The 27716-nt window shown below is 44.5% G+C and overlaps 1 protein-coding gene across 2 annotated transcripts; it reads right to left on the minus strand.

Annotated features, from left to right (window-relative positions):
• Positions 1 to 4988: 4988 nt before the first annotated feature.
• On the minus strand, positions 4989 to 27716 carry DCAF4 (DDB1 and CUL4 associated factor 4). Of its 2 annotated transcripts, XM_073638876.1 has the most exons (15): positions 27557 to 27716; positions 26271 to 26307; positions 25056 to 25158; positions 22532 to 22623; positions 21846 to 22000; positions 20900 to 20982; positions 18253 to 18355; positions 18015 to 18158; positions 17563 to 17612; positions 17372 to 17451; positions 17138 to 17233; positions 15683 to 15780; positions 8801 to 8971; positions 7949 to 8063; positions 4989 to 5389 (listed from the first exon to the last, which is right to left on the minus strand). In XM_073638876.1, exons 3-15 carry the CDS (start codon positions 25151 to 25153, stop codon positions 5184 to 5186), a joined length of 1491 nt encoding a protein of 496 aa, XP_073494977.1. In that variant the 5' UTR covers positions 25154 to 25158; positions 26271 to 26307; positions 27557 to 27716; the 3' UTR covers positions 4989 to 5183. The 2 variants fall into 2 exon arrangements, with proteins under 2 accessions (XP_073494977.1, XP_073494976.1); XM_073638875.1 differs by lacking the exon at positions 26271 to 26307 and having other exon boundaries at positions 27557 to 27715.

Consider the following 27716-nt stretch of genomic DNA (forward strand, 5'->3'; position numbering starts at 1 on the left):
CCAGGTTGCCGATCTACATATCTGCTCTATCGTAGCACCGGCCTTCTCCACCCAGGAGGCTGCCACCGCTCTTGTTGAGTGGGCCTTCAGTTTCTCTGTGCCAGCTTCTCCCCGTAAGGAGTAAGATAGTGTGATGGCCTCCCTTATCCATCTGGCCAGCGTGCCCTTAGAAGCATTCTTCCCCTTACGAGGACCCAGAAAGCAAACAAAGAACTAGCCTGCCTACACCCTTGTGTCGCCTCTAAATATTGGATTAGGCATCTTCTGACCTCTAGTGTATGCAAGACCTTCTCTTTCATGTTCCTAGGGTTAGGGCAGAAAGAAGGAAGGGCGATTTCCTGGGACCTGTGAAATCTTGACGCCATTTTTGGCATGTAGGCAGGGTCAGTTCTCAGAGTAACCCTATCCTCCAAGATTTGTGTGAAGGGGGAGCCTGCCGATAGAGCCTGAATATCACTAACCCTACGTGCGGATGTGAGAGCTACCAAGAGTGCTGTCTTTAGGGACAGAATTTTTAGGGATGCTTCCGACAGGGGTTCAAAGGGGGCCTCCGTTAAAGCTGAAAGGACCAAGTTTAAATCCCAGGGTGTATTATTTCGGGATGGGATGGGACGGGATCTAGCTGATGCCTTAATAAACCTAGATACCCATCTATCCCTAGCCAGGTCAAAATTATAGAGCGCTCCCAGGGCCGCAACTTGAACTTTTAAAGGTACTTGTGGCCAGGCCCTGCTCCAACCCCCTCTGTAAAAATTCCAGGATGGCTGTCAATGGAACCTCCCCACCCAACCTGGAACCTGAGACAAAGGAATTTCTTCCAGGTTTTCCCATACAGTTTGGTGGTGACTGTTTTTCTACTTTGAAGTAGTGTGGCGATACTGTAAGATTTGGGGAGAAACCTTTGTCTTTCAGAAGAGCCCTCTCAAATTCCAGGCTGTCAAGTGTAAGCTTGACGTCTGAGGATGGAGGACCGGACCCCGAGAAAGAAGGTACGGGAGCTCCGGAAGAACCCATGGGTCAGAGATTGATAACCTCCTCAGCCATGAAAACCATGCCCTCTTTGGCCAAAAGGGGGCTATCAAGATTACCCTTGCTTCCTCTTCTCTGATTTTCCTCTGAACAGCTGGAATCAGAGCAGTCGGAGGAAAAGCGCAAGCTAGAGGATAATTCCATGGGATCATGAAGGCATCCACGGCTACGGGGGTTCCCTTTGGGATCTAGGGAGCAAAAAGAGCGTGTTTTTTTGTTCTGATTGTTGGCGAACAGATCTATGGAGGGCCGGCCCCACCTTTGTACAATCTGCAGAAAAACTGCTTGACTTAATTCCCACTCGCCCTGCTTCAGCTGTGTCCGACTCAAACTCTGCGGTGCGATTTTCTATCCCTTTTATGTGTAGAGCGGATAGGGATTGTAAGTTCTCCTCGGCTAAGTGAAAGATTACCTCTGTAGTCTGCATTAGGGAATGGGACCGTGTACCCCCCTTGGTGGTTCAGATACGCCACTACTACTCGGTTGTCTGAAAAGACCCTCACGTGATGTCCCTGTAGTGTATGCATGAATTCCCAGAGTGCCTGCTCTACTGCTAGGAGCGCCTTCATGTTTGAGGACATTAGTTTTAGGCGTTCTGTCCAGATCCCCTGAGCTACCAGATTGTTGAGGTGAGCCCCCCAGCCCCCAGGACTTGCATCTGTGGTCAAGACTTGCGGTGTTGGGATTGTCCAAGGAATCCCCCAGGCTAGATTGTCTATGTTCCCCCACCACTCTAGGGAAAGTGTGGTTTTTGCAGATAGCGTTAAAAGCCCTTCTAAACGCCCTTTTAGGGCTTTTTCCGCCTCTAGGATTTCCCACTGAAGGGTTCTGGTATGTATTTGAGCCCATTGGACGGCCAGAAAGCATGCTGTCAGGGAACCTAACAGGGACATGGCTTTCCGAGGGGACATAGACGGGTGGGACTTTGCCCGTGATATCTGGCCTAAGATTTTTTGAATTTTCCCTTTGGGGAGACGACACTCCTGACCTTTTGAATCCAGCACGATGCCTAGATATTCCTGTCTTGGACTTTTAAAGATTCAAAAGCCATCCTAAGCGAGTCAAGGAATCCATGACCTTTTTCAGGTGGGATTTGCAGTCTAGGAAGGAGCTGCCTATCAGGAAGTCGTCTAGGTATGGGACGACCAGGGTGTTCTGTTCGCTTAGATGAGCCATCACCTCTGCAACAACTTTGGTGGAGACCCTTGGGGCTATGGCGATGCCGAATGGGAGGGCTGTATATTGGTAGTGTTTGACCACTCCACCCATAGGAACTGCTACCCTGAGGAACTTCCAGTAGTCGGTGTGTATCGGGACGTGATAATAAGCGTCTTTTAAGTCCAGGACGGCCATGAAACAACCGGGAAACAGCATTCTTACTGAAGATTTTATTGTTTCCATTTTGAAGGCTTCCACCTTCAACAGTTTGTTCAGTTTTTTTAGATTCACAATCCTGTATGTCCCATCTGTTTTTTTTTCTCAGGAATAATGGAGAATAGAAGCCCATGCCCTTCTCCACCCCTCCCCCCGGGAACTCCTGAAGGACTGCCTTCCCTACCAGTCCCTGGATTTCCTGCTCCAAGGCCAGTTGCTCCTCCTTTGAAGACCTTTCGGGGGTTATAACAAAGTTTTGCTGAGGGAATTTGAGGAATTGGAGTTTCAGGCCTGATTGTATTAGGCTCAGAATCCATGAGCTGTCGGATATTAGCTCCCAGGCCGGGAGAAAACTTGATAGCCTTCCCCCCACCCGGGGTAAATCTTCATGGGGGGGGGGGGCCCTTTCTGTTAGCACTGGAGGGCTTGTTAAATCGGAATCCCTTGGTCTTCCCACCTATCCTGTTCTTTAGGGGGCTTCCTACGTATAAACCTTCTACTCCGAAAAGGTTTCCTGCAAGTAGTGTTAGACAAGATAGGAAACCGCTTCTTCTTGTCCCCAGCCTTATCCAAGATATCATCAAGGGCAGGCCCAAATAGAAACTCACCCTCACAGGGGATGGAGCACAACCTAGATTTAGTCTGCAGATCCCCGGGCCAACATTTGAGGCAGGGGGCTCATCTAGCCACGTTAGCAAGCCCTGCTGCTCTAGCACCTAACCTGACTTCGAGTCCGCCGAGGAGTCAGCCAGGAAGGCCGCTGCCCCTTTCATTATCGGGATAGATTCAAGGATTGTGTCTCTCGATGTTTTTTGCCTCAGTTGTGATTCAAGCTGATCCAGCCAGACCATTAGTGACCTGGCCGTACACGTGGCAACTACCGCGGGTTTTAACCCCCCCCCCCCCCCCAGTGGCTTCCTAGGAACCCTTTAGGAAGGTGTCTGCCTTTTTATCCATGGGGTCTTTTAAGACGCCCATGTCCTCAAATGGAAGGTAGTATTTCTTTGAGGTCTTGGCTATGACGACATCCAGTTCTGGTGCTTTCTCCCAAACGGAACATGCTGGGTCCTCAAACGGGTACTTTCGTTTACAGGAAAGGAAGCCCTTTCTCTCCGGTCTTTTCCACTCTCTTAATCAGCGAGTGAACATGTTCGTTGAGTGGAAAAGATCTCTTTTTTGTTCTAGACCGCTGAACATCACATCTTGTATGGATTTTTTGGGCCGGGGATCTGTTAATCCCATGGTAGATCTGACAGCCTTGAGGAGGCTGTTTCCACAATAAGGAAACAGCTCCATCCTCCTCTATCTGTAGATGAGGAGGAGGAAGAGGTGGAAGTGTCCGAATCTCCGCCATCCTCAGAACTGCTAGACCTGGACTTGGGGGATATGTTTTTAGTTTTCCTTAACCTTTGCCCCCCTGAAAAGATTTAATGGTGTTTTCGACCTGCGATTTAATCAGATCTCTAAATTCAGAGGCAAATCTCGGGGTTCCCTCACATATAGTCTACTCAATGCAGGAGCTGCAGAGTCTCTTATCCCAAGTAGTGGGCAAGGTTTCAGTGCATAGTGCACAAGTCCTATTTTTTGTTTTCCCTGTACTCTTTACCTATAGGAGACAAAAGAGAGAGAGCAAGGGCCCCTAGTTACAAAGTGGACTTTCACGAAGCTCACTTACCAACCAGATGGAAGAGCGGGTACCGGTTCAGGAGGTGGAGTCATCTTTGTAGACGGAGTCCTCCTGGAAGATGTCGAGGTGGAGTCCTTGCTGCGACGATCTGCAGGAGCGCCCGCTTCCACTGTTCCGGTCCTGGTGCCCGGTCTCTTCTTTCGTTGGGTTGGCGGTGGCGACTGAGGAGGTAGCTCTTGCTCCCTATTACACTTTTTTTTTTTTTACATAGCGTGCCAGAGCTCTGATGAGCAACTACTGGCATCCTTCGCTGTCTTAAGGCACTGGGAATCCCTCCCATAGGGCCTGTGGTGACCCGACGCCCCCTCCTCCCCTGCACCTGCCACCCAATCATGCATTGCGGTGCCGCGCGGCAGACCTGGAAGTTGAAATGCACACCGCCGGGCCGCGCTCTCACCTCCGCAACCAGGGGGTTCCAGCACAGTCCTCAACGGCCCCGACAGGCCCTGCCTCTTCGTCCGGATCCCCCCTAAGCACACCCTAAGGGTCCACTGACCCCAGCAATGGTGCATCAGGACACCGCACCAGCCGCGGCAGGGGACTCCCGCTGCCTGGATCGGACTGGCTGGGCCTGGCATCCCACGACGTCCATCTTCTGGCACCCCGCAGGTATGCCTCCTCCGGACTGTAGGATCCCGTCAAGGACAGGAAACCAACTGATGCGGGAGAGAGGAGAAAAAAAGTGTGGAATTTCCACAGCGTTTTTCTCGCCAAGGAGATGCAGAAACGCTCAGGAAATTTCTGCTTCAAATCCATAGCTTTAAGCTGTTCCATTGACTTCCAGTGGCGGCCACCCCCCCCACCCCATGTCAAAGGCAAGTTACTTATATTCTAACCAACTGCTAGCAGTGTAAGTTGCTGTACATGAAGATAGTGTTAAGCACAAAAAAACATCAAATACAGTAAAAAATATAATTTTAATAGCTAGCTTTGAAAAGCTCTTAAAAATCATTCAGAAATTAAATGATTTATGCTGCTTAAAATACATACGGTATGCTCTATCCAAAAGTAGAACGCTCGGCTGTCCGGTATCAGGAAGATACTGAAGTATAAACTGGATTAAAGTCACTGCAAAACAGGTTCTGCAGTGGTATTAAAAGTCCCGGGTGTCGTAAGTAAAGTGATACAATTCTGTCTTGACAGCCATAAGTAATCCAGGTACAGGTCTTTTCCCGCCGTGGTAGGCAGAGAATGCCACATTTGGTATAAATTCCTTGGAGGCTGTATACGGTGATGGGATTGACCTCAGAAGTTGGGCATCCTGGAAGCTCCATATTCTTGTATAACAATCTTGTCCAACTGCAAAGCAAAATGCATCAACTTTAGTTGTATTGTTGGCTAAGTATTTAACATTATATATGGAAAGTTAATAAAAATCAGCCAATTGCAGTCCCTAAGAGTGCCCAGAACACTTACATTGGACATGTGAACTGGAAATTAATAGTATTGAGCAAGTATGTTCTATTAACCCTTTCGCGGAGTATGCTCAGGCTGAGCTCCGAGTAGTTACAGCTGCTCGGTGAAATGGTTGAATCGCTCCCGTGTGCATGATTTGCAACTGTTTGACAGCTTTATTACATGTTAAGAAATAGACATTCCTCACATGTAATAAAACTGTCAAACAGTTGCAAATCATGCACACGGGAGCGATTCAACCAGATCACCGAGCAGCTATAAATACTCGGAGCTCGGCCCGAGCATACTCAGACGGAACATACTCGCTCAACACTAGAAATTAACTTTTCCTTTAAAAAACATTTTCCGCTTCTACAAGTTTGTTTTTTCAAAATGCATTAAATTCAGATTTTCAGGGTTGGACAAACTGCAGATTGGGAGCAGCAACTCATTTAACCAAAGCATGTTCACCCTTTATAACACTGCATAAGTCAATAAATTACACTTTTCTGCATCTAAGTTGAGTGATCTCAAACAAAATGCATTGAAGTCTGGAGCCCTGCAACCAGCATATGTTAATTTTTTTTCAACGCTACAAAAAGGTTCGTTGTAAAATATTTTTGGCCAGGTCAAAATCTTCCAATTTTGCCCTCATTTTATTCCCATTGCTCTCTTGCATTTTTTTTTTTTTTTAATCCTCCATACGGTTCTAGACATGGGTTTGATGCCAATTTTTATGCCTTTACTGAATGGGGTGTGTGAAGAAATGGCAGCAGAGACCCCGCAGAATCCCACTGCTGCCACCACATGTGATTGATCCACACCCCACCCACCTGAGGCATCACGTGACACGGATCTGCCCTTTGCACCAACATGACGTTCTGCACCCCCTTGAGGACACGCAAGGTCAGATTGGTACAGTTCTACACAGACAGCCCCTGTTCACATGGGTACAGGAAGGTACCCGGGAGTGAGAGGAGGAGGTCCACTCAGTCACTGATGTGGCACCACACTCGCTCACACCCCTGTCAGGCTGAGAGGCTCCTTCACTAGCTCCAGTGAAGCAGAGTCTGGTCGAGCTGCCAGTTTCTTTTATATATTACGGAATTACATCGGGCTAGAAACCAGCCTGGTAGCGGGTTCGTTGGACCGAATGGACGCGAGTTCATGGATCGAAATAAAAGAGCAGACCAACGTTCAATTATATTTAATCGCCTTAGGGGCACACTAGACAATGTACTAAATACATAAGGGTTATACATACACAATGGTCAGAGTTGCAAACACCATAGTAAGGGTACAAAAGATATAAAGCAGTTAAGAGTCAGTTACCAGTCAGATGGCTGGCCTGGCTTTCAGGGGAAGGGCTGCTACATGGGAAGCTTGTGGGGCCCTCTCTCTTTGTTGCAGGTCTTCTCCCACACAACGTGTTGTCACGGCCTCCAAAAGGAAAAAGACAATGGAGCCAGGGCAGCTGGGCTCTTTATCCCTCTGGGCCACTCACACTCCTTCCTCCTGGCTGAACCGAAATCTCCACCCCTGGTCACTCAGCTAAAAACTCCCAAAAGCTAAAATGGGCTATACCTCCTTAATGGACGGTCCTAATGAGTCGTTCTGGTGTCATCGGATCCAGCCGGGCCCCCGTTACGCATGGATACCAAGCACTGGGCCCTTAGAGGCTCCCGCATGGCTGTGCTGCACATCTCCCTTTCCCTACGCGCTGGACGGTGCTGAAAGCCAGGGTGACATTCACCATTCTCTTAGGTTTCCAAAAATATACTTGGTGTATCACTGGGATGTATCATGTTCCCATAACTCTGTGTTGAATTATAATACCTGACACAAAGGACCGCATTGCTTGGAGTCCACAGGAGGTAGTCCTGTACAGCTCACAGCTGCTGTGAGGTATGTCACTCCCTGCCCCTCAGGCCCCTCCCTTGCAGGAGTGTCAAATTATACTGTACATTTAAGATCTCTATAATCCCCACCAAACAGGGCACAATGATTGTGTGACTCTCAGGATCCTCTGGGGCGTGTCTTTAGACTGTTTTGCATAATTACCTTATGAACACCACCCCCTTGCTAAAGACCAAAAAAAAAAGTATTCTTTTAAAAAAAAAATTAAGTTTGCAATTTTTTTGAAGCTGTAATTTTTTCCTTCACCATAAAAAAGGTTCATGTCGCTAGAACTGTATGGCAGATGTAAAGTACCAAAAATTGCACCAGGAGGTGCAGGCATAAAATAAAAATATATAGGTTTGTTTCACTTTTGTGCATTTCACATCAGAATAATGTCTAACCTTCCGTGGGAAACTTTTTTTTTTAAAAAAAAGAATCAGCCAGCAGATTCATGCTAATGCCAAAAGACGAGAAAAGTATATTAGAAGTAAAGGTTGTCCACACAAGCCAGCCCTTTAAAACTTAGAACTATATGAATTGAGATATTTTGGGCACGTTTTGTACCTGCAAGAAGCAACCCTTCATCTTCATTCACATGCACTGGTAGGCAAGCATAACTGTTAACATGTCCTTCATAGCTCCGCACAGGCTTTACCATCCGCAGATCCCACAGCTTAATCTACAGAGTGCAACAAAAAATCTGCAATTTAATCCTTATATTTTATTACCTACAAAATTCTTTACAAATCTAACACATTAAAATTAACAGTAAAACTCCCTTATTCTAAGATCCATAGTACACAAGATGTCTCTATTGCTTAGAACTAAACAAGTTATTTGCAAGAAGTTTTATACACGTTATTTGAGGACCCTTCACCATATTTTTCCTTTCTAATTGGATACACAATGTAGTAGTGGCTACAAGCAATCAAAGTATTTGGCACCTAATAAGAAAGATTAGTTTAAGTCCAAGTGCGTGTAATTAGACAGTTTTCACTGGTGGCATGCACTTGTTCTCCTGTATGATGTGGACCAATCATAAGCAGGCAGCAACACACTGGAGAAAGAACACGCCCCCACAATAGCTTTCAGCATGTTTCTCAGTGTATGAGACAAGTGAAATAGCTTTAATCTTCTTTCCTGCCCTACCACGGATATTATCTAATAGGAGTTCATTCCTTTGAGTGTTCCTGCCCGCTTATGATTGGTCAGCATCATACAGGGGGAAGAAGATTTATAGGGAGAATGAGGATAGAACCATCGTATTAATCAGAATCATGTTACTGGCAGCATATTCCCCATTTACAAATGGGCAATGTGCTACTGTTTTTTGTAGTGACAAACAAGTGTTTGGCGACCCTTCTCCATCTATTTCAAGACTAGACAGGACTTTTAAAATATTAAGCCACTTCTTACCTGCCCAGACATATCAGACACCACCATGTAGTTCTCATCATTGAGAAGGCGCAGACATGAGATGCTGGAGTTTTGCGAGAAAGATATCCCTTTCTTCCAATTTTTATGGGGGACTCGAAGATCAATAGAGAACACTTCTCCAGAGCGACAGCCATTATAAAGCAATAAAGTCTAAAAAGTAAAGAAACTGCTCTTGAATCATTTCTTTTTGAACCATGACAGCTGTAAAATATGAAGAATCCACAAATCAGTAGCGTGAGCTAGAAACAAGCAGGTTGGGGAAAAAAAAAAAAAAAAAAAGTGTAGTTACTTACCGGTAACGAAATTTCTCGGAACCCATGACGGCACCACGGAGAGAGGGGATCCGCCCTTCAAGGACAGGAAACCTACAGATAAAACAGGTGGCACCTCTCTCCTGCATCAGTTGGTTTACAGAGCACCGAGAGGACCGCCAGGTTAGTAACACCAAATATGGCATTTTTATTTATATATTTTTTTATTTTTTTTTATTTTTTTTCCAGACACACCCTGTGACTAAACAAAACAGGTAGTAACGATTGTGCACACCCATGTGTAAGAAAAAAGGGGGAGGGAATGTACGGGTGCCGTCATGGGTTCAGAGAAATTTCGTTACCGGTAAGCAACTACTCTCTTTCCCCATGACAGCACCACGGAGAGATTGCAGAGCAGTGAAGATTAGGGAGGGACCACCGCTTCCAGAACCCTTCTGCCAAAGGTAAGATCTGAAGACTATGTTAGATCCAGCCGGTAGTGTTTAAAGAACGTGGAGGGAGAAGACCAGGTCACCGCTCTACATATCTGCTCGATTGAAGCTCCGGCCTTCTCCGCCCAGGAGGCTGCCACTGCCCTCGTCGAGTGAGCCCTTAGGCCCACTGGCGCTGTATCCCCGCTTAAGGAATAAGCCAGGGAAATGGCTTCCCTTATCCACCTCGCCAGGGTTCCCTTGGAAGCTTTCTGTCCCTTCCGAGATCCCTGGAAGCACACAAAAAGAGCCCCGTCCTTCCTACACTCCCGTGTGGCCTCTAAATATTGCATAATGCACCTCCTGACGTCCAAGGCGTGAAGGGCCTCTTCCCCCTTGTTTTTTTGGGGCTGCGCAGAAGGAAGGGAGGGTGACCTCCTGTGACCTGTGAAAAAGGGATCCCACCTTAGGAAGGTACGGTGGGTCGATCCTAAGCGTCACTGTCGTCTAGAATCTGCGTAAAGAGGGGTCCCGCGGATAATGCTTGGATGTCACTAATGCGGCGAGCCGAGGTGAGGGCTACCAGAAGGGACAAGATTTTAAGGGACGCTTCCCCTAGTGGTTCAAAGGGGCCTCTGGTCAGGGCTGAAAGAACAAGATTTTAATCCCACGGAGGAGCCTTCCGGGAGGGGATGGGCCTGTATCTATGAGATGCCCTGATGAACCTGGAGACCCATCTATCCCTTGCCAGGTTAAAGTTATACAGGGCTCCCAGAGCTGCCACCTGAACCTTCAGCGTGCTCATGGCCAACCCCAGCTCCAACCCCCTCTGAAGGAACTCCAGGATGGTAACCACGGGGGCCTCCCCTACTATATCCGTACCCGCAAAGGAAAGGAATTTCTGCCAAGTTTTCCCGTAGAGCCTAGTAGTTACAGGTTTCATACTCTGCAGCAAGGTAGAGATTAGATTGGGGGAAAACCCTTTATCCCTCAAGAGTGACCTCTCAAGTGCAGGTTTGTTACCTGCGGGTGGAGTACTGGACCCTGAGACAGCAGGTCCGGAACTTCCGGAAGGACCCAGGGGTCGGAGACGGACATGATCCTCAGCCAGGAAAACCAAGGCCTTCTTGGCTAGAAGGGGGCGATCAGGATCACATTCGCCTAGTCTTCCCTGATCTTCCTCAGAACTGCCGGAATGAGAGCAATCGGAGGAAAGGCATATACTAGCTGGTGGTCCCATGGAATCAAAAAAGCGTCTAGTGCTACTGGGTTCCCCCTGGGGTCGATCGAGCAAAACGTGTCCACCTTTTTGTTTTTCCAGTTGGCAAATAGGTCTATACATGGGATTCCCCAAGCCCTCGTGATCTTTTTGAACACTAGCTGGTTCAGCTCCCATTCGCCCTGTCTCAACTGGGTCCGGCTTAGGAAGTCCGCCGTGACGTTCATTGACCCTTTTATGTGCAGAGCTGATAAGGACTCTAAATTTCTCTCTGCTATGTGGAGGATGGAGCTTGACGCCTCAAGAAGGGAGATGGACCGGGTACCCCCCTGATGATTTAGATATGCCACCACTACCCGGATGTCTGAGAACACTCACGTGGTGACCTTTTAAAACACGTTTAGAAATTCCAAGAGGCCATACTTCACCGCCAGAAGTTCTTTCATGTTGGAGGAAGAACCTTCCACCCCCTTTGCCCAGACCCCCTGAGCCACTTGGTTGTCTAGATGAGCCCCCCCACCCCCTGGGGCTTGCATCTGTCGTCAGAATCTGGGGTGCCGATATTGTCCATGGGACGCCCCTGCCTAGATTTTTTTCCTTTGTCCACCATGTTAGGGAAAGTAAAGTTTGAGGATAAGGTCAGTCAACCTTCTAAGTGCCCTCTTAGAGATTTTTCCGCCCCCAAGATCTCACATTGTAAGACCCTGGTGTGCAACTGAGCCCAGCGGACACCCGGGATGCAGGCAGTCATAGAACCTAGGAGGGACATTGCTCCCCTTAGTGTCATAACCGGATGCTTTTCCACATAGGACACGGGCTATCATATTTTGGACTTTCCCTTCCGGAAGACGGCATTCCTGACTCCTTGAATCTAACAGGATACCCAAGTATTCCTGTAGCTAAACTGGCTCCAATCTGGATTTTTTTAGATTTAGAAGCCATCCCAAACTCGTCAAAGAATCCATGACTACTGCTAGCTGGTCTTTGCAGTGGCTGAACGAGTTGCCTATAACCAGTAGATCGTCTAGGTATGGGACTATCAGGATGTTCCTCTCCCTCAGATGAGCCATGACTTCCGACACCACTTTCGTGAAGACTCTTGGGGCTATTGCTAACCCGAAGGGAAGAGCCGCATACTGAAAGTGTCTGATTGTGCCCCTTATTGGTATTGCTACCCTCAGGAATTTCTGGTAGTCTCTGTGAATGGGGACATGATAGTAGGCGTCTTTTAGGTCTAAGACCGTCATGAAAGCCTGGAAACAGTAATTTCACACAAGTTTTTATTGATTCCATCTTGAAAGGTTGTATATTCAAGAACTTGTTCAATTTCTTCAGGTTCACGATAGTCCTGAGTGTACTGTCCGGTTTTCTCCTGCGGAATAGGGGGGAGTAAAAACCCTCGCCTGCCTCCTGAGCTGAGACCTCCTGCAGGACTGCTCTGTCCACAAGGTCTAGGACTTCCTGTTCTAGAGTCAACTGCTCTACCACTGAGGACCTTACGGGGGTTACTGTGAAATTTCCTCAAGGAGTGGAGTTTTAGCCCAGATTTTATCAGGCCCAAAATCCAGCCCACATTTGAAATCTTTTCCCAGGCTGGGAGGAAATGGAGCAGTCTTCCCCCCACCTGGGGCTGCGTTTCATTGGGCGGGCTTCTTGTTGTCACTAAGGGGCCTGTTGAACATAAATCCCTTGGCCTTCCTCTGTCTCCTATCTTCCCACCTATCCTGATCTTTGGGGGGCCTCCTTCGCATGAATTTTTTGCTCCGAAAACCCTTCCCTGAATGATGAACTGGAGAGGACCAGAAATCGTTTTTTGTCATCCCCGGCTTTATCCAGGATGTCATCCAGGGTAGATCCGAACAAAAATTCCCCTTCACACGGGATGGAGCACAGTTTGGATTTTGTTTGGAGGTCGCCTGGCCAGCATTTGAGCCATAGGGCCTGCCTAGCTGCATTTGAAAAACTCCCTGCTCTGGCTGCCAGTCTGACGGAGTCGGCTGAGGCGTCTGCCAGAAAAGCCGCTGCGCCTTTCATCACAGGGATGGCCCCTATAATATCCTCCCTTGAAGCCTTGTCTTTTAGCTGAGATTCCAGCTTTTCCAGCCAAACCATCAAGGATCTGGCTGTGCAAGTGGCTGCCACTGCAGGTTTTACCCCCCCCCCCTGCCGCTTCCCAGGCTCCTTTCAGAAAGGAGTCCGCTTTTTTGTCCATAGGGTCTTTGAGTACCCCCATGTCTTCAAATGGCAGGGAATATTTTTTAGAGGCTTTGGCTATCGCCACGTCAATTTTTGGCACTTTATTCCAGAAAGAGCATACAGGGTCCTCAAAGGGGTATTTCCTTTTCGGGGCCAACAACCCTTTCCTCTCTGGCTTCTTCCATTCTCTCTTAATCAGATCGTGTACCTGATCATTAAGAGGGAAGGATCTCTTTCTTTTCTGACCTAAGCCACTGAACATTATCTCTTGGATGGACTTTTTGGGGTGAGGGTCTACAAACCCCATGGTGGACCTAACTGCTTTGATTAAGCTATCTGTTCTGTCTATAGGGAAACAGTTACGAACCCCGTCCTCTGAAGATGAGGAAGCAGATGATGAACAGGATGATTCAGATGCCGCAACTTCCTCATCTGATTTACTAGACTGACACCGGGGAAAGGTACCTAGTTTTTTTATGCTTCTCCCCCCCCCCTTTTGGAGGGATTTAAAGGTATCTTCGACTTGCGATTTTATCAGGGATCTGAGCTCGGTAGCAAACTTAGGGGTCTCCTCACAGATGGTTTGCTCGATGCATGAGCTACATAGTCTCTTTTGCCATGTGGTGGGTAGATCCGCTGCGCAAAGTGCGCAGGCCCTGTGTTTAAACTTCCCCGTGCTCTTCCTTCCCTAAGAAGAAAAAAGGGAGGGGGGAGGGCCCAAGTTACAAGTGAACTTTCACGAAGATCACTTACCGCCCAGACGAAAGAGAGGGAATACCGCATTCGAAGAGGAATCTGCTCTGGTAGCTGCTGGGTCTTTCGCCGAGGCTGATGCCGTGCCGGAATCTTTGCCACGCTGAGAAGACCTGCCGGACCGACCGGTTCCTCCATCACCTTGAGTATGTTGACGCGGAGGGCCGCTGGAGGGTCCTTTCATGCATTTCCTCTGAGGCGATGGCGAGTGGGGGCGCAGGGGCTGCACCTCCTGGGGCTCCTGGTCACTCATACTGCTGATCTCAACGTATGCCAGGAAGCATTTCCCATTGCTTCCCTGGCTATTTAAGCTATGCAGGGGACCGCCCCCTCCCCCTCCAACACCGATGCGGGGAGCGCCCCCCTCTGGCCAGGGCACCGCTGTGTCCTACATGTTAGGCTTTTCCCGCGCGCGCGTTTGAACATAGGGATCCATAGGGATCTGCGGCCGCGTCACTTCCAGACGCCTCCTGCGTCACTTCCGGCGCGTGGGGGAGCGCCCTGCATGCTTGCCGGATAGCGATTCGGCGTGCGGGTGCGCGCTGCACAAGGCCCAGGGCCCAGGCCTACTCCAACCCCCTATACTTACCGCTTGGGACCGACGCCACAGGAGACCGCGGCTCAGCTTCGCATCTCCCTGCCACCCTGGAGGCCCGCTGACCCCAGCTGTGGCACTTCAGGACACCGCACCAGCCGAGGCAGGGAACCCCCACTGCCTGAGTCAGACTGGTTGGGCCTGGTAAGTAAAATCTTCTTTCTTCGTTTCTTCAGGATTTTTTCATCCGCAGGTCCCTGTCAAGGACAGGAAACCAACTGATGCGGGAGAGAGGTGCCACCCTTTTTATCTGTAGGTTGCCTGTCCTTGAAGGGCGGATCCCCTCTCTCCGTGGTGCCGTCATGGGGAAAGAGAAAAAAAAGAAACAAAAAAATCTATTAGCCACTGCCCCACCAACTAAAGTTTTTTTTATTTTTTTTTAAGTAAAAGCACTATCTATACACACACACACACACACTTTAGATAATTTTCTTTTCTACTTCTCTATGCATGTCCTGCTACACACTAAAATCTAACAGTCATGGAGAATTTGAACAGGTTATATTGTTGGATAGTTCTTGTAAAAACAAGCACTTTAGCAGTTTACTGCTTATTAAAATTTGTAGCCGGTCTAGAGATAAACACTTTTCCTTTATTAACAGCTTGTTGCTTAGGAGACAGACCACCGCTGTAGCTTGTAAGTACGTCCAGCATTAGAAGTTACCTGCGCGCTTCAGCGATCCTGCCAGCTTCACAACAGTGCTTCCAAGTTCATTATAAAAGGGCTTGTAAGCACTGAATATTCTGCCATCTAGCAGTGGTGGATGGTACCAAGGCTAACAAAAGTCAATGTCTAAAAAACGGCTGAAATTTATAATAATCAGTAAATTGCCAAATAGTTGTTGTAAATACAAGCTGACAATATCCATTTATAAAAGATGCAAATAACTTTAATGGGTGTGTGACTGGTTTAGAGCCAACTGTAGCTCTAGCTGATAATTCAAAATTAAATTTTTATTGAAAGGTTAAATAATTTTCAGTTACAAAAAAAAAACAAAACAACACTATCAGCATTAATATATCAGAAAACATAAGTATAATGTCTAATAAAACATCAAGTTTAAGGAAGAAAAAAAAGGAAGGGAACATTTTAGGCCATCAGTATTACAATTATGAAGTTACTAATAGCCAATCGCTCTAGCTGATTTAGGAGAAAATATGCCACCGAATTGCTGAAGATTTTAGCATGCAGAGGGTGAAGTCTGCACAAATCAAGAATTTGCAGGTAAGACGTGCGATTATGTATTAGGTTTGCCTTTGGCATAAAGTTATAGTGCATGTGAATTTTCTCTTCTCTGTACAAGGAAAGGAAATCATGCAAATCAGAATCAAAGAAATAAGTTGCTCAAAATGTTCAAAAATTTCAACCATAAAACAGAAAAAAAAAAAAAGCGCCCTCAATTATTGCCAACATACCTGGGAAGCAAACTGTTGAGCCAAAACAGCACTGTTTGTTAGGAAATTGCACTGAATGTCTGTATAGATGTTCAGGACCACGACTTGGTTCTGCAGGCCTTTCCGGGGGAAGGGGGGGTGGTAGGAAGAGGAGGAGATAAAAAGGGGGCGAGAGAAAGAAAAGAAATAAAAAAAATATATATATTGGAGCAGGTTAAGTAGGTTTAAAAATTACCCATGGCTGTATTTACAGGGGTATTGCTGCCTTAGACGTTTATGGCATATCCTCTGGTAACCGATCATTCTGGATGTGCCATAAGTGTCCAAGGTAGACTAACCACTTGAAACTTCTTTTCATCTTAAAGTAATGGCAAAATTCTGACTAAGCCATCACTGTGCAACCAATGTGGGTCCAACCCCTAAGCATGCGGATGCAGGGTTAAATCTGTGCTCTGACCCTTTATACTTAGGATCTGTGAGGAGGAGGGGGGGGGGGTTAGAGGTCAGACCCTAACCAGTCACAAAGTGATGCCGTATCCTAGTGATAACCACTTAATTCGATGGAAACACTACAAATTAAGTCATCTAAATATCCTATATTTTGGGGGCCTATGAAGATTTTATTTATTGTATTAATGTCGGACACAAACCATATAAAAGCAATACTTCAAACAACAATGCACAGAAATGAAAAGCAACACCAGTTACAAATTACAAGGGCTGTCACAGAAAAAAAAAAACACAGCAATTATAGGGGTTTGCTCAAATTTAGAAGTCATCTCTATCCACAGAATAGGGTATACTATCCCAACCAAATTGCTCTTTATTGAACTGAGCCACTGGGTGCTGCCATTGGTATTCGTGTCAGAGCCCCCCTGGCATGTGCAGTTTACAGCAGTAGGTGGAGCCCAGTGCCATGTTATTGTAGTCAAGCAAAATCTCTCTCCACTACCCGACAGGGATGTGATCTGACCAAGTGTCAGCAGCTGCATCCCCCAGTGTTTTAAAAACAAAGAATTGTCTTAAACTTTTTTCTTTTTAAATGGGATAAAAGTTATTATATAAATTATCGAAAAAAAAAAAAAAAAATGTTAGACTTTATTTAAAGGGAATGGGATGAGATGCAGTACCAGACACGGCCTATAGGGAGACAACCTGCTGTGACTGGAAGAACATATTTACTTATTGATTTATTCCTTCTAAGATGCAGTCAAGACTGCTGTATAAAAATCGGACAGCAATGTTCGGACTGGCCAGCGACTCTCCTGAACGTGACCGCTACATGTATTTCTATGCAGCTGTTGCACTTGGGTCAGTAGAGCCGCCGGCCAGTCCGTGCACTGTGTTCCGATCTTGGTCCGATTTATACGGCTGTCTGACTGTGCCAGTCCTGAAAGTCACCTCAATAGTAAGTCAAATGAACATAAAATAGAATTAAAGATAGGAATAGATCATACCCGCTCGATGGTCACAAACCTGCTGCAAAAGTACATTCCATCTGAGGGTTAGAGCACCACGCCGACGTCCAGGCACTCGAGAACTGAAAATTGTACACCACTTCTGGACTGATATCTACAAAGATACTAAAACTTAAAAAAAGTAACTAAAGACCCCACCAGACTTTTTACAATTTTAAGATCTACACATGGTACAGGTATAGGGAATGGGAGATTTTCTTCTACAAGTTGATAAAAAAAAAAAACATATTACCATCTTCAAACCTTCCAAAACGGCTTGCAGGGATAAGACTGACGCGGCCTGGGGCAGATGGTTTTCCAAGAAAACAGATTCTGAATGACAATTAAGGATGAGTAACTCAGCAGATCACTGGTAAGATGGCCAGATATAGGAGATCAGGACAATGCCGGAAACATTTTATAGTTAGTAATGTAAAAGGATACAAAACATGTGAATCTTGTACATTCATTGAGGCCCAACAGGCAGTAATCACCTTTGGACAAAAAAAAAAAAAAACACATCATACATTACAGCTTTAAAGAGACCCATCACTTAAAATTTTTAATCTAGAATACATGGAGTTTGTAAGTCCCATCTCGAAAAAAAAAAAAAAAAGCTCTCCGACACGGGCCTGCCACTGCTCACTCAGGCAATAACCCCCTTTGGAGTTTTTTTATTTTTATTTTGTCCCTCCAGGGCTTTGGGAGTGAGAACTTGGGTGGTTTTGGACATGGGGATCTTAGTGCAGACTTTATTTGGCAAGATAAGAAAAAAAAAAAAATTGACTTTTTTTTTTTTTTTTTTTTTTTTATTTCTTTGTCAATATATTTCTTATTTGTAGAAATTTTCAACCATTTACCAAATCAAAGAAATGATTTCAGTGTCAGCGCATTACCTTCTGATTGCTGAAAAATAGAGTCTCGTGATTCTCCACTGTTGGGATATCTTTCCAGAGCCCGTTAAGTTCCAGAAGGCCGTATTTACAATATCCATTGTCCAAGTCGTTCACGGAAAATAACCTTTGGCCCGAGGAGTCTGTCTGATGGGTACATAGGATGGGCGCGCTTGTAATATCAGAAACGGTCACTAGATTTAGCCTCATCTACAATAAATCCCAATAAAGAGAAACTTACGACAATGAATTCACAGGTGTGCGTGTCCTCAGCAAGCGGCTCAGGGTTAATGATAGAGACGTCCTTCTTCTGCATACAGCTCACCTTCAGCTCATGCATGCGTCTACAGGACGGCAGGGAGAAGAAACTAAGAGTACAGGTACAATGTACGATTCGATCATATTTACTATGTGATGACAGGCTAAATCTGTGGATGGGTTTATGTAATGGACTGTGAGACTATTATATTATCCTGGATTAAGAGGCTCTCACCCATCAGTATGCTAGACTGCAACTCCCTTCATTCTCTACGGGACTGCTGCCGAAAGTGGTGTTGAAAAATAGGAGGCAATTTCCCTTTAATTACAGTCTAATCAGGTTGACTAGACATGTTTAGCAAGAGTTTGGTTAAAGCCTACGTAAGCTTATGAATTAGAAAAAAATATATATCCATCTATATCTCAATTAGAACACAAAAGGAGTTAATTGAAAACACATGAAAAATAGAAATAACCACACAGAAAAAAGAAGGACAAAGAATATAATATATATTTTTGCACCCCTGCCCATGGTGGATGCTAGAGGTTACAGGGAGATAAACCCCAACAAACGTTTCACGTGTATATTTGTTGCTTCCTCGGGGTGGGTGCACTATGCACTTAGTGTGGGTTTCCTCATAATTAGTACATCAGCAATACAAATTATGGAAGCATACTATTCTCTAAGTTATGGCCCATGTTAATCTTTTGTATTTTTTTTTATTTTTTATTTTTTAAGTCCCCTTTATTTTGTCTTGTGGTATTGGTTGCCTTTTTTATGCCATATTCATCAAATGGCGCACAGCAAAAAAATTGACTTTTTGATGGCTTTCGGCTCCAAGTCACAAAAATTCCACCAAAGTTTTGGTGAACTCAAATACACTAGGGGAGGATGTAGTGTGATTATAAAAATGGATATTTTGAGTCCATATGGAAATATACAGAATGCATTCAAACCAGTACTGGTCTGGTCATATTCACAGATAGGTAATGCTCATTCCATTGTAGCCTTACTTGATGTTTAGGCACAAGACAATGTTAGGCTGCGTTCACACATTGCGTATTTCCCTGCGTTTTTTTACGCAGGTAAAAAAAAAAGCACCTCCATTCACACACTGCGTAAAAAAGCACAGCAAAAAACGCAGAGCGAAATGAAGTGTGACATGTGTAATGTATGTGTCTGTGTGTGTGTCCCCCTAGCAGTGTATGTACAGACAGCTTCTGGCTGCAGTACATACACACTGCTTTAAAAGAAATAAACTATGGACACTCACCTACCCGATGGATGGGAGAGGCGTCTGCTCCGGTCCCGTGGCTTCCAGCATCTGCCGTGAAGCAATCAGCTGACTGTCACGTGACCGGCTTGTAAATCAGCTGACCAGAAGCCGGTTACAAGCTGTTAGCTTACAGCTGATCGCTTCACCGGCAGATGCTGGAAACGCGGGACAGGACAGCTCTCCCATCCATCGAATAGGCGAGTATCCATAGTTTCTCCTGCGCCTCCATAAAAAAAGCGCTGGAATTACGCAGTGTGTGAACACCGCTGCGTAATTCCATCGCTTATAATGGGCACAATAGGAGAAAGCGCAGGACGCAGCTGCGTAAAATCACACAGTGTCTGAACGGCAAAGTGAATTTCCCATTCACTTTGCTGGCAGACACAAGGCACATCGCGTATTTTGAAAAAGTGCGCGCAAATACGCAATGTGTGAACGCAGCCTAAATAACAAAATCTTGAGAACTATTTATTCACATTGTCTGTAAGATTCAACTCTCAAATAGTGCAGTTTGTTATTGTAAAGCATGAAGATTTACTTAACCTTTGTATTTACTTTACTTATGTGACCACCAATAGCTTTTCAATGCTGTTGGTTTATTGCCCACCATTGTCTGTGTGAGAGCCGGTATCTGAGTTATCTTTTCCTGACGGTTGGCCACTGTTGGGGGAAAGGTGAACTAGACCTAGTGTACATTCACTATATAAGGCCAGAGAAATATTACTGAGACAGAAGCCTTGTACCTGCACTGATGTGTAGTGTTGTATGCGATACCTGCCCATGCAGTGTTGTGATATTTCCAGGGGTTCTCCGTCTTGGTGATTGCTTCTCTGATATTCCAGACGGATGAGGTTTAAGAATTGTTATTTTTTTAAAATCAACCATTATAAATAGAGTTGCATTATATCGCAAGGGGTTGTCTTCTTTAAAGCCGTATGTGAACCTGAGTGTTAAACTTGGCAGAACAGAGGACTGTAGCAACGTTTACAATTTGCTTAAAACTCGTAACTTATGAAGTGAAAACATCTGAAATCACTATACGCCGCCCACACAGAAAAAAAAAAAAAAAAAACTTTTAAAGGGAGACAAAATGAATTGGGTGAAATAAAAACACACGTGAATGAGGGCCTCAGACTTATTTTTGCACCAAGCACGTGTGTGGTCTCCTTCCATATATTATGAACCATATCTGATATTAATTCATTAAGAAGCACGGTCACTTTTTATCATCCTTGTATAATCTAGTATGGATGTGAAGATGCCTCAGCTGGTATATGCCAATTAGAGGCATCTCTTAGATTTGCTCATGGTTTATAATAATGTGTTTGGCGACTTTATACAGATTTTTCACACCTGCAGTAGGTTGTAGAGGGCAGCAAACCAATCTGTTGTTTACGAAGTAGCAATGAGGCGTTACATCCAAGTCTGCTCGATTTCTGCATGGAATGATACCAGATGTTAGGCAATATAGGCAAAAAAAACCTTTTCATTTTCAGGCACATAAATTAACTAGTACAACTACCAAGATAGTAAAAAAAATATATATAAAGTAATGCTGTTTGAGAGCCAATACATCCACCTTTGTACAGTGTTGGAACAACTGAAGTTGCCCCCTTGGAATTTTACCCTCCAAAAAGGTAAAAAAATAAAAAATTACCCCTTTGTATCAAGCTAAAAGTAACATTAAGGTTAATTATGAGCTTATGCAAGTCAATAAAATCCCTATTATGGCTCTTTACAGAACTGAAATGTGGCCAACACTACTGTAGTTTAAGGGAATCGGTCAGCAGGTTTTTGCCATGTAATCAGAGCAGCATGATGCAGGGGCAGAATCTGATTCCAGTCATGTCACTTACTGGGCTGTGTGTTGTAGGTTCAATAAAAATCAGTATTTTATCAGCAGGGGATCATCACTGCAGGACTAGGAGTCTCGTGCCTCCTGGTCAGCTACCCAGTAACCCGCCCCCACCACTGATTGGCATCTTTATGTACACTGAAGACAATATGTCAATCAGGGGTGTGGGCAGGGTTATACACAGCTCAGCATTCAGAGCACTGAGATCTGCAGCTGAGAAAACGGATTTTACCAAATCTGCACCGAGCAGCCCAGTAAGTGACATCAATGGAATCAGTCTCAGCACCTACATCATGCTGCTCTCAGATTAGGATACAAAAACCTGCTGATAGAAGAAAAAATAATAATGTCTGAATCCAAGAGGCGTTTCCAGTGTAGAAATGTAACATTATATAAGACAGATGAATTATCTTCCAAGTATAAAGCAATGATAGCAAGATTCACCTTCCTATTCTTATCTTCTTCCAGGTGCTTGAGCCTCTTCACCTCCATTACCCTCCTCACTATCCCCTCTGTGGTCAGGGGGTTGCAGTTATTGTGTCCTGGTAGTAAGCGAAAGTATCTGTTCTTTTCAGAATCATAGTAAAAACCTGGAAGGTCTAAGACACCAGAAACACCATTTAGATTTTTTCAAAGTCATAAAGTTGCAGGTATCAAAAAATAAAATGCAGTGACTGATAAGCTTTACATTTTTGTACATTAAAAGGACAAGCTATCCTTGGGATAATCAGATATCGTCCTCAGTAATAATTCAAGTCATAGTCAGGTTGATGCTTTAATGTGAGGTTAATAAATCCAAATAAGTGTCAGACTTATCACATGAACCTGGCCAACTTAAAACTTATTTGAAAAACGTAATTAAAAAAATAAATAATTTAAAAAAAACCTTAAAGGCTGGGTCAACAAGCAGTGGATTTTTCAGGCTGCAAATCTACAGGAAGATCTGCATGTGGTTGTGGCAGAGTTCAGAGAGGATTTCATATGGCTGTTACTGTAAACCTTCTGCAGATATTCCAAGCAGAAATCAGCACAGGCAACATTCTCATGGGCCAAATGCTGTATATTTTGTAAGAAAGAAAAGTCAAAAGTAATAAGATCTAATAGTAAGAATAAGTAATAAGAATGCTTACTGGGCACTGAAGCAGAGGAAGATGAAGCTGATGAAGAACCTGCCGAGGTGCTCGCGTTAGCAAATGCTGAGGATGATGACGCTGCTGCCGACCTAACCATAAAAGATGTATAAAAAGCAAATGCAAAAGACGTACACAAAAAAAGCAGATATGTAGCAGAGATATTAAGTGTTTGTCACAGTCCACCTGAGCTGCTAGGTTTGTCGTGGAGGTAAAAATAAATTAATTATATATATATATATATATATATATATATATATATATATATATATATATATATATATATATATATATATATATATATATATATATATATATATATATATATATATATATATATATATATATATATATATATACATATATACACACACACTAAAAAATATTTTTTAGAACTTTCCACTTTTAATGTCACCCATAATCTTTACAGTTCAATGGAAATCTTTTCGGGTGGTAGAAAACATACATACATTTTTTTTTTTTTTTTAAAGTACCCTTTGAGTTTATGACAGCATTCAGTCTTTGTTGGGTAGGATTTTATCAGAAAGCATGGCACTTCCTTGAAGTAGCTCCAAATCTGTTCAGAGGGCATCTCCTATGTACAGCACCTCTTCAGGTCTCACACAGATTAACAATTGAATCCAGGTCTGGTCTAATCCAATAGGTTTATCTTCTTCTGCCAATGCCATACTTTTGTTGATTTAGAGGTATGCTTAAAAGATTAATCTTCATCTTTTTAGCAGAGGCCTGAAGGTTTTGTTGCAAAATTGACTTGACTCACATTTGGAACTGTTCATAAATTCCCTCCACTTTGATTGAAGCCATAGTTACAGCTGCCAAAAAAGAAAAAAAAAACAAAAAAAAACCCAAAGCATAATCCAGCCTCCACCATGCATCACTGTGGGTATGGTGTTCTTTTGGCAATATGCAGTATTAGCTTTGAGCCTCCTATCTGGATGGTGTTACCACCTGATACTGTCACAGGAAGAACAAGGCCAGATGGCGACCCCTCCAAGTCTAGAACTACGGAAGGCAGTGGTGACTATGGCCATGATTGGTCCTCCTCCGGGGATGCACAAGGCGATGGGAGATGCAGGTCTTCAGCATAACTACTCTATGGTAGTGGTAGAAGTTAATGATGTACTGTAGCGAGCAATCTCATTGGGAAGGAGCCCATGGCTGGGTTGCCTCATCTCTTCAGCTCTTTGAAATTTCCATCAAGCCACTAGCAATGTGTATTACGGCACACGTTGGTTGTCAGGACTTTAGGCGAGGGATAACTGAGGAGAAACTAGCCTTGTAAGTGGAGGACATGCTTCCGTTTTTAGCAGACGCTGGTCATTTTCAGGGAATACAATGGAGAATATCAGTTTGGCACCTTCTCAGGTCTGGGAAATAAACTAATTTTACTGGTTGACATCCAATCCCTGCAGTTAGACAAAAATGATATTCCCTTGAGGTGCAAAAAAGGCTTAAAAAAAAAAAAAAAAGTATATCTGGACGTGAATGTTCCTGCCTCGAATCCCTTAGGCCTACATTTAAACTTAAGGGGAAGATGTGGCATAGTTTACCCCAGTCATTGGCAGGCTGAACCAACTAAAGAGTGTTTGGATGAGCCAAGTAATGTACATTTTACATAATGCTCCAGTTTGGGTCCCAAGGCATCTGGTTTGCAAAATCAAACATTTTTTAGGTGTTTGATATTGAGTATGGAGGAGGATGAGGATGGGGGGCCCTGCTCTGATTAAATTAGAAACCCTACAAACAGGAAAGTATGCGGAAGGATTGCCGGTCATGGACCCTGAAGCGTACTATTAGTTTAGGGGTTGGACACAACAGTTTATTCACATAGTAAGACGTGTATCTGTCACTTCCTTGAGGTGGGCTCAACTATTTGAGCTCTGGGCGCAGACAGGTTTAAACTTAACACTCGACAGATCCCTCATCGTTCACAAAGTGTGTCGGAAAAGTACGGTGATTCGTGGTATGGAGGGATGACCTCTTGAGATATGCCTTCATTTCTGGAGTGCTTTGGTGGTATTAAAAAGTTATCCCCTATCCACTCGATAGGGGATAAGCTTCCCAACTGCTGGGGGCCCAACAGTCATGGCTTCCACCAATACCAAGAACAGGGGCCTAGATGATCCGGATGTCGATCATGCACACTACCGCGACATTCATTCGTGAAGACCGCGCCAGAGATTGCTCCCTTCCATCTTATTAGGGAACGTATATTACTCCATTAAGACACCATAGGCTATTGTGGGAGCAGGACTATCCCTGGATGATCGTATCAGTGAGCACAAGGTATGAGTCCTTTATGATCTCACATTCTCCTATGCACGCAGTATATGCTTGGCCTTGTTTTCGGTGCGGGTTTCTTGATCTGCTTCTTTACATTCTTGTATGGTAACGAAAGAGAAGATGTGGTGACACATTGCATAATATCTAATGGAAGGGAGCACAGGATGATCGGACTGGTTGTTCTGCTACTGTTAAAATACATAATAAAAATCAATCTCACCTTTCATTATTCTGCCACCGCGAATCCCTGCTATGACGACAACAGTTATGAGATCTTCTTTGTCCTCTACCTTGAAATTTCGGGTAATTTCTCCTCATTCTACCTGTGAATCATCCCCCACAAAAACACAGTAAGATTTAAAGGTAGACTGGAGGGGGGGGGGCTAGAGGAAGGAAAAAAAATAAAAAATGAAAATTCAGCTTTTTAGGTTAGCTAAACTTTGATGGGAATCTGTTATCAGGCTTTTGCTACAGCAGTCACTGTGGCAGGGGGGGGGGGGGGGGGGGAGTAGACACAGGAAATCTGGGAGTGTTTGTAAAGCTACACAACTCAGCTCCGCAGAGATCTGTGGGGAGAGGGGGCAGGTTCTTTCCTCCCCTGCATGAGAATGCTTGTTTATAATTGGTCAACCTCATGCAGGGGAGGAAGTCCACACCCCCTAGAGAAGAATCTATGGAAGCACACAGTTGAACTCTAACAAATTATAACCTGATTACAAGTTAACATCTTCACAATAGGGAGGAGACATTTAAAAGAAAAAAAAAAAAGATAGAGATCACACACACACACACCTCAAAAATAAAGGGAACACTTAAACAACAGAATATAACTCCAAGTAAATCAAACTGTCAAGCAACACTGATTGACAATCAATTTCACATGCTGTTGTGCAATTGGGATAGACAATAGATGGAAATTATTGGCAATCATCAAGACACCCTCAATAAAGGAGTGGTTCTGCAGGTGGGGACCAAAGACCACATCTAAGTACCAATGCTTTCTGGCTGATGTTTTGGTCACTTTTGAATGTTGGTTGTGCTTTCACACTTGTGGTAGCATGAGACGGACTCTACAACCCACAGAAGTTGCTCAGGTAGTGCAGTTCATCCAGGATGGCACATCAATGCGAGCTGTGGCAAGAAGGTTTGCTGTGTCTGTCAGCGTAGTGTCCAGAGGCTGGAGGCGCTACCAGGAGACAGGCCAGTTCATCAGGAGCATGCCCAGGTGTTGTAGGGAGGTCATACAGGGACATGGAGGCCACACACAATACTGAGCCTCATTTTGACTTGTTTTAAGGACATTATATCAAAGTTGGATCAGCCTGTAGTGTGTTTTTTGGGGGTGACTCCAAATCCAGCCCTCCATTGGTTAATAAATTTGATTTCCATTGATGATTTTTGTGTGATTTTGTTTTTTTTTTACATATATACATACATTTTGCTCAGCTCTATAGTCACTATGCCATGGTAGCCTGCTCAAAAGGGTAAAAGGTTCTCTTTAAATATTACAGATAAAGTCTTAATTAAAATACAAAAATGAATTAACATATAAATGATCTTAAATGAAAACGTTACACAGATCTTAAGCAAACCTGCATCTCCATTGTTACCACAAGCAAACCTTGGGGGCTGTCACATCCTGCAGTCATGTGTTAAAGAGGACCTGTCATCAAGTCAAGAGTGGGCAGTTTTTGCTCTTATTCTATTCCTACTACTCCCCTAATTATTTTTTTTGTAAATCTACCTTACAGTTGCAGAGATATGGGTATTTTTATGGTTTACATAAAGGGGGTGGTGCTCACTGGGTAATAAAGCAAGGAAGCTTAAAGACATATCCCTATAGAATCCTCACCCCATTGAAAACCATAAAAAAAAAATAAAAAAAAAAAAGTGTGCCTTCCAAAGACCCCCATGTGAACAGAGAGGTGACCATGTGTAGCTCCATTTACTGTCTGTAGGGGGAGTGGTGGATGATCACAAACTCACTGATGTTCATATCACAGCAGACTTTGCGATTCAATTTTCAGGATCGGTTAAAGGGGTAATCTGGTTCCATTCACCCCCACATTGGGAGGCGAGCAGAGCTGGTGACATCTGACTGATATCAGTCGGCTCCCATGTGTGGGACACCAGTCTCACTCAATTCCTGATGTGTGCATGAACAGAACATTATCCTTTTCATAGAGTTTTTAAAATAAATATTTGGAGCTAAAGAGGTTTTTTTTGTAGCTGGGTTTCTTAGAAAAAATAAATTTTACACCATTTACCTTCTCTGGTCTGTGTTGATTACTGGCAGCAGAATGAGTTAACTGAGAATCTGTCAGTGAGACTTTATTACTTTAATCTGGCTGAGAGGAGCTCAGAAAAGACAGATACATTATTAGGCTTCCTTCTATAGCACCATCAGGGCTTTCCAGATAGGGTCATGATCACATGAAAGAGGAGTGTACAGGGACACAGCCTGTAGAAACAAACATTTTGAACAAAAATCCAATTGCAAAAATGTTTTTTTTTTGGCCCAAAACACATGCATGTAAGTAAAGTGTTCCTACAAGTGGACAGCCCCTTTAAGGTCCCAGCAGCCGGACCCCTAGTGATCATCGCTCAATCCCTTCTCCAGCATGTATATAGTTTGTCATGTTGTGAACAAGGACTTACAAAGTCATTGCTCCAACTGCAAACACAACTTCCCAACATGTGAGACTGACACAAAACTGATACCTGGTAGAGCTGCCGTAAAGCGTAACGTCAGACTCCCGCAGTGACAGCCGCGAGCAGGCGCGTCAGATCCACGCAGGAGCAGAGCTGCAGGCGGAAGACGCGCTGCTGATATTTCACGTGGAATCGCAGCGTCATAGAGTCGCCACCATGAAAGCAGGAG

The sequence above is a fragment of the Phyllobates terribilis genome, unplaced genomic scaffold, assembly GCF_046119375.1.
Source record: "Phyllobates terribilis strain yellow unplaced genomic scaffold, ASM4611937v1 Scaffold_7__3_contigs__length_470593459, whole genome shotgun sequence".
Classification (NCBI taxonomy): Eukaryota; Metazoa; Chordata; class Amphibia; order Anura; family Dendrobatidae; genus Phyllobates; species Phyllobates terribilis.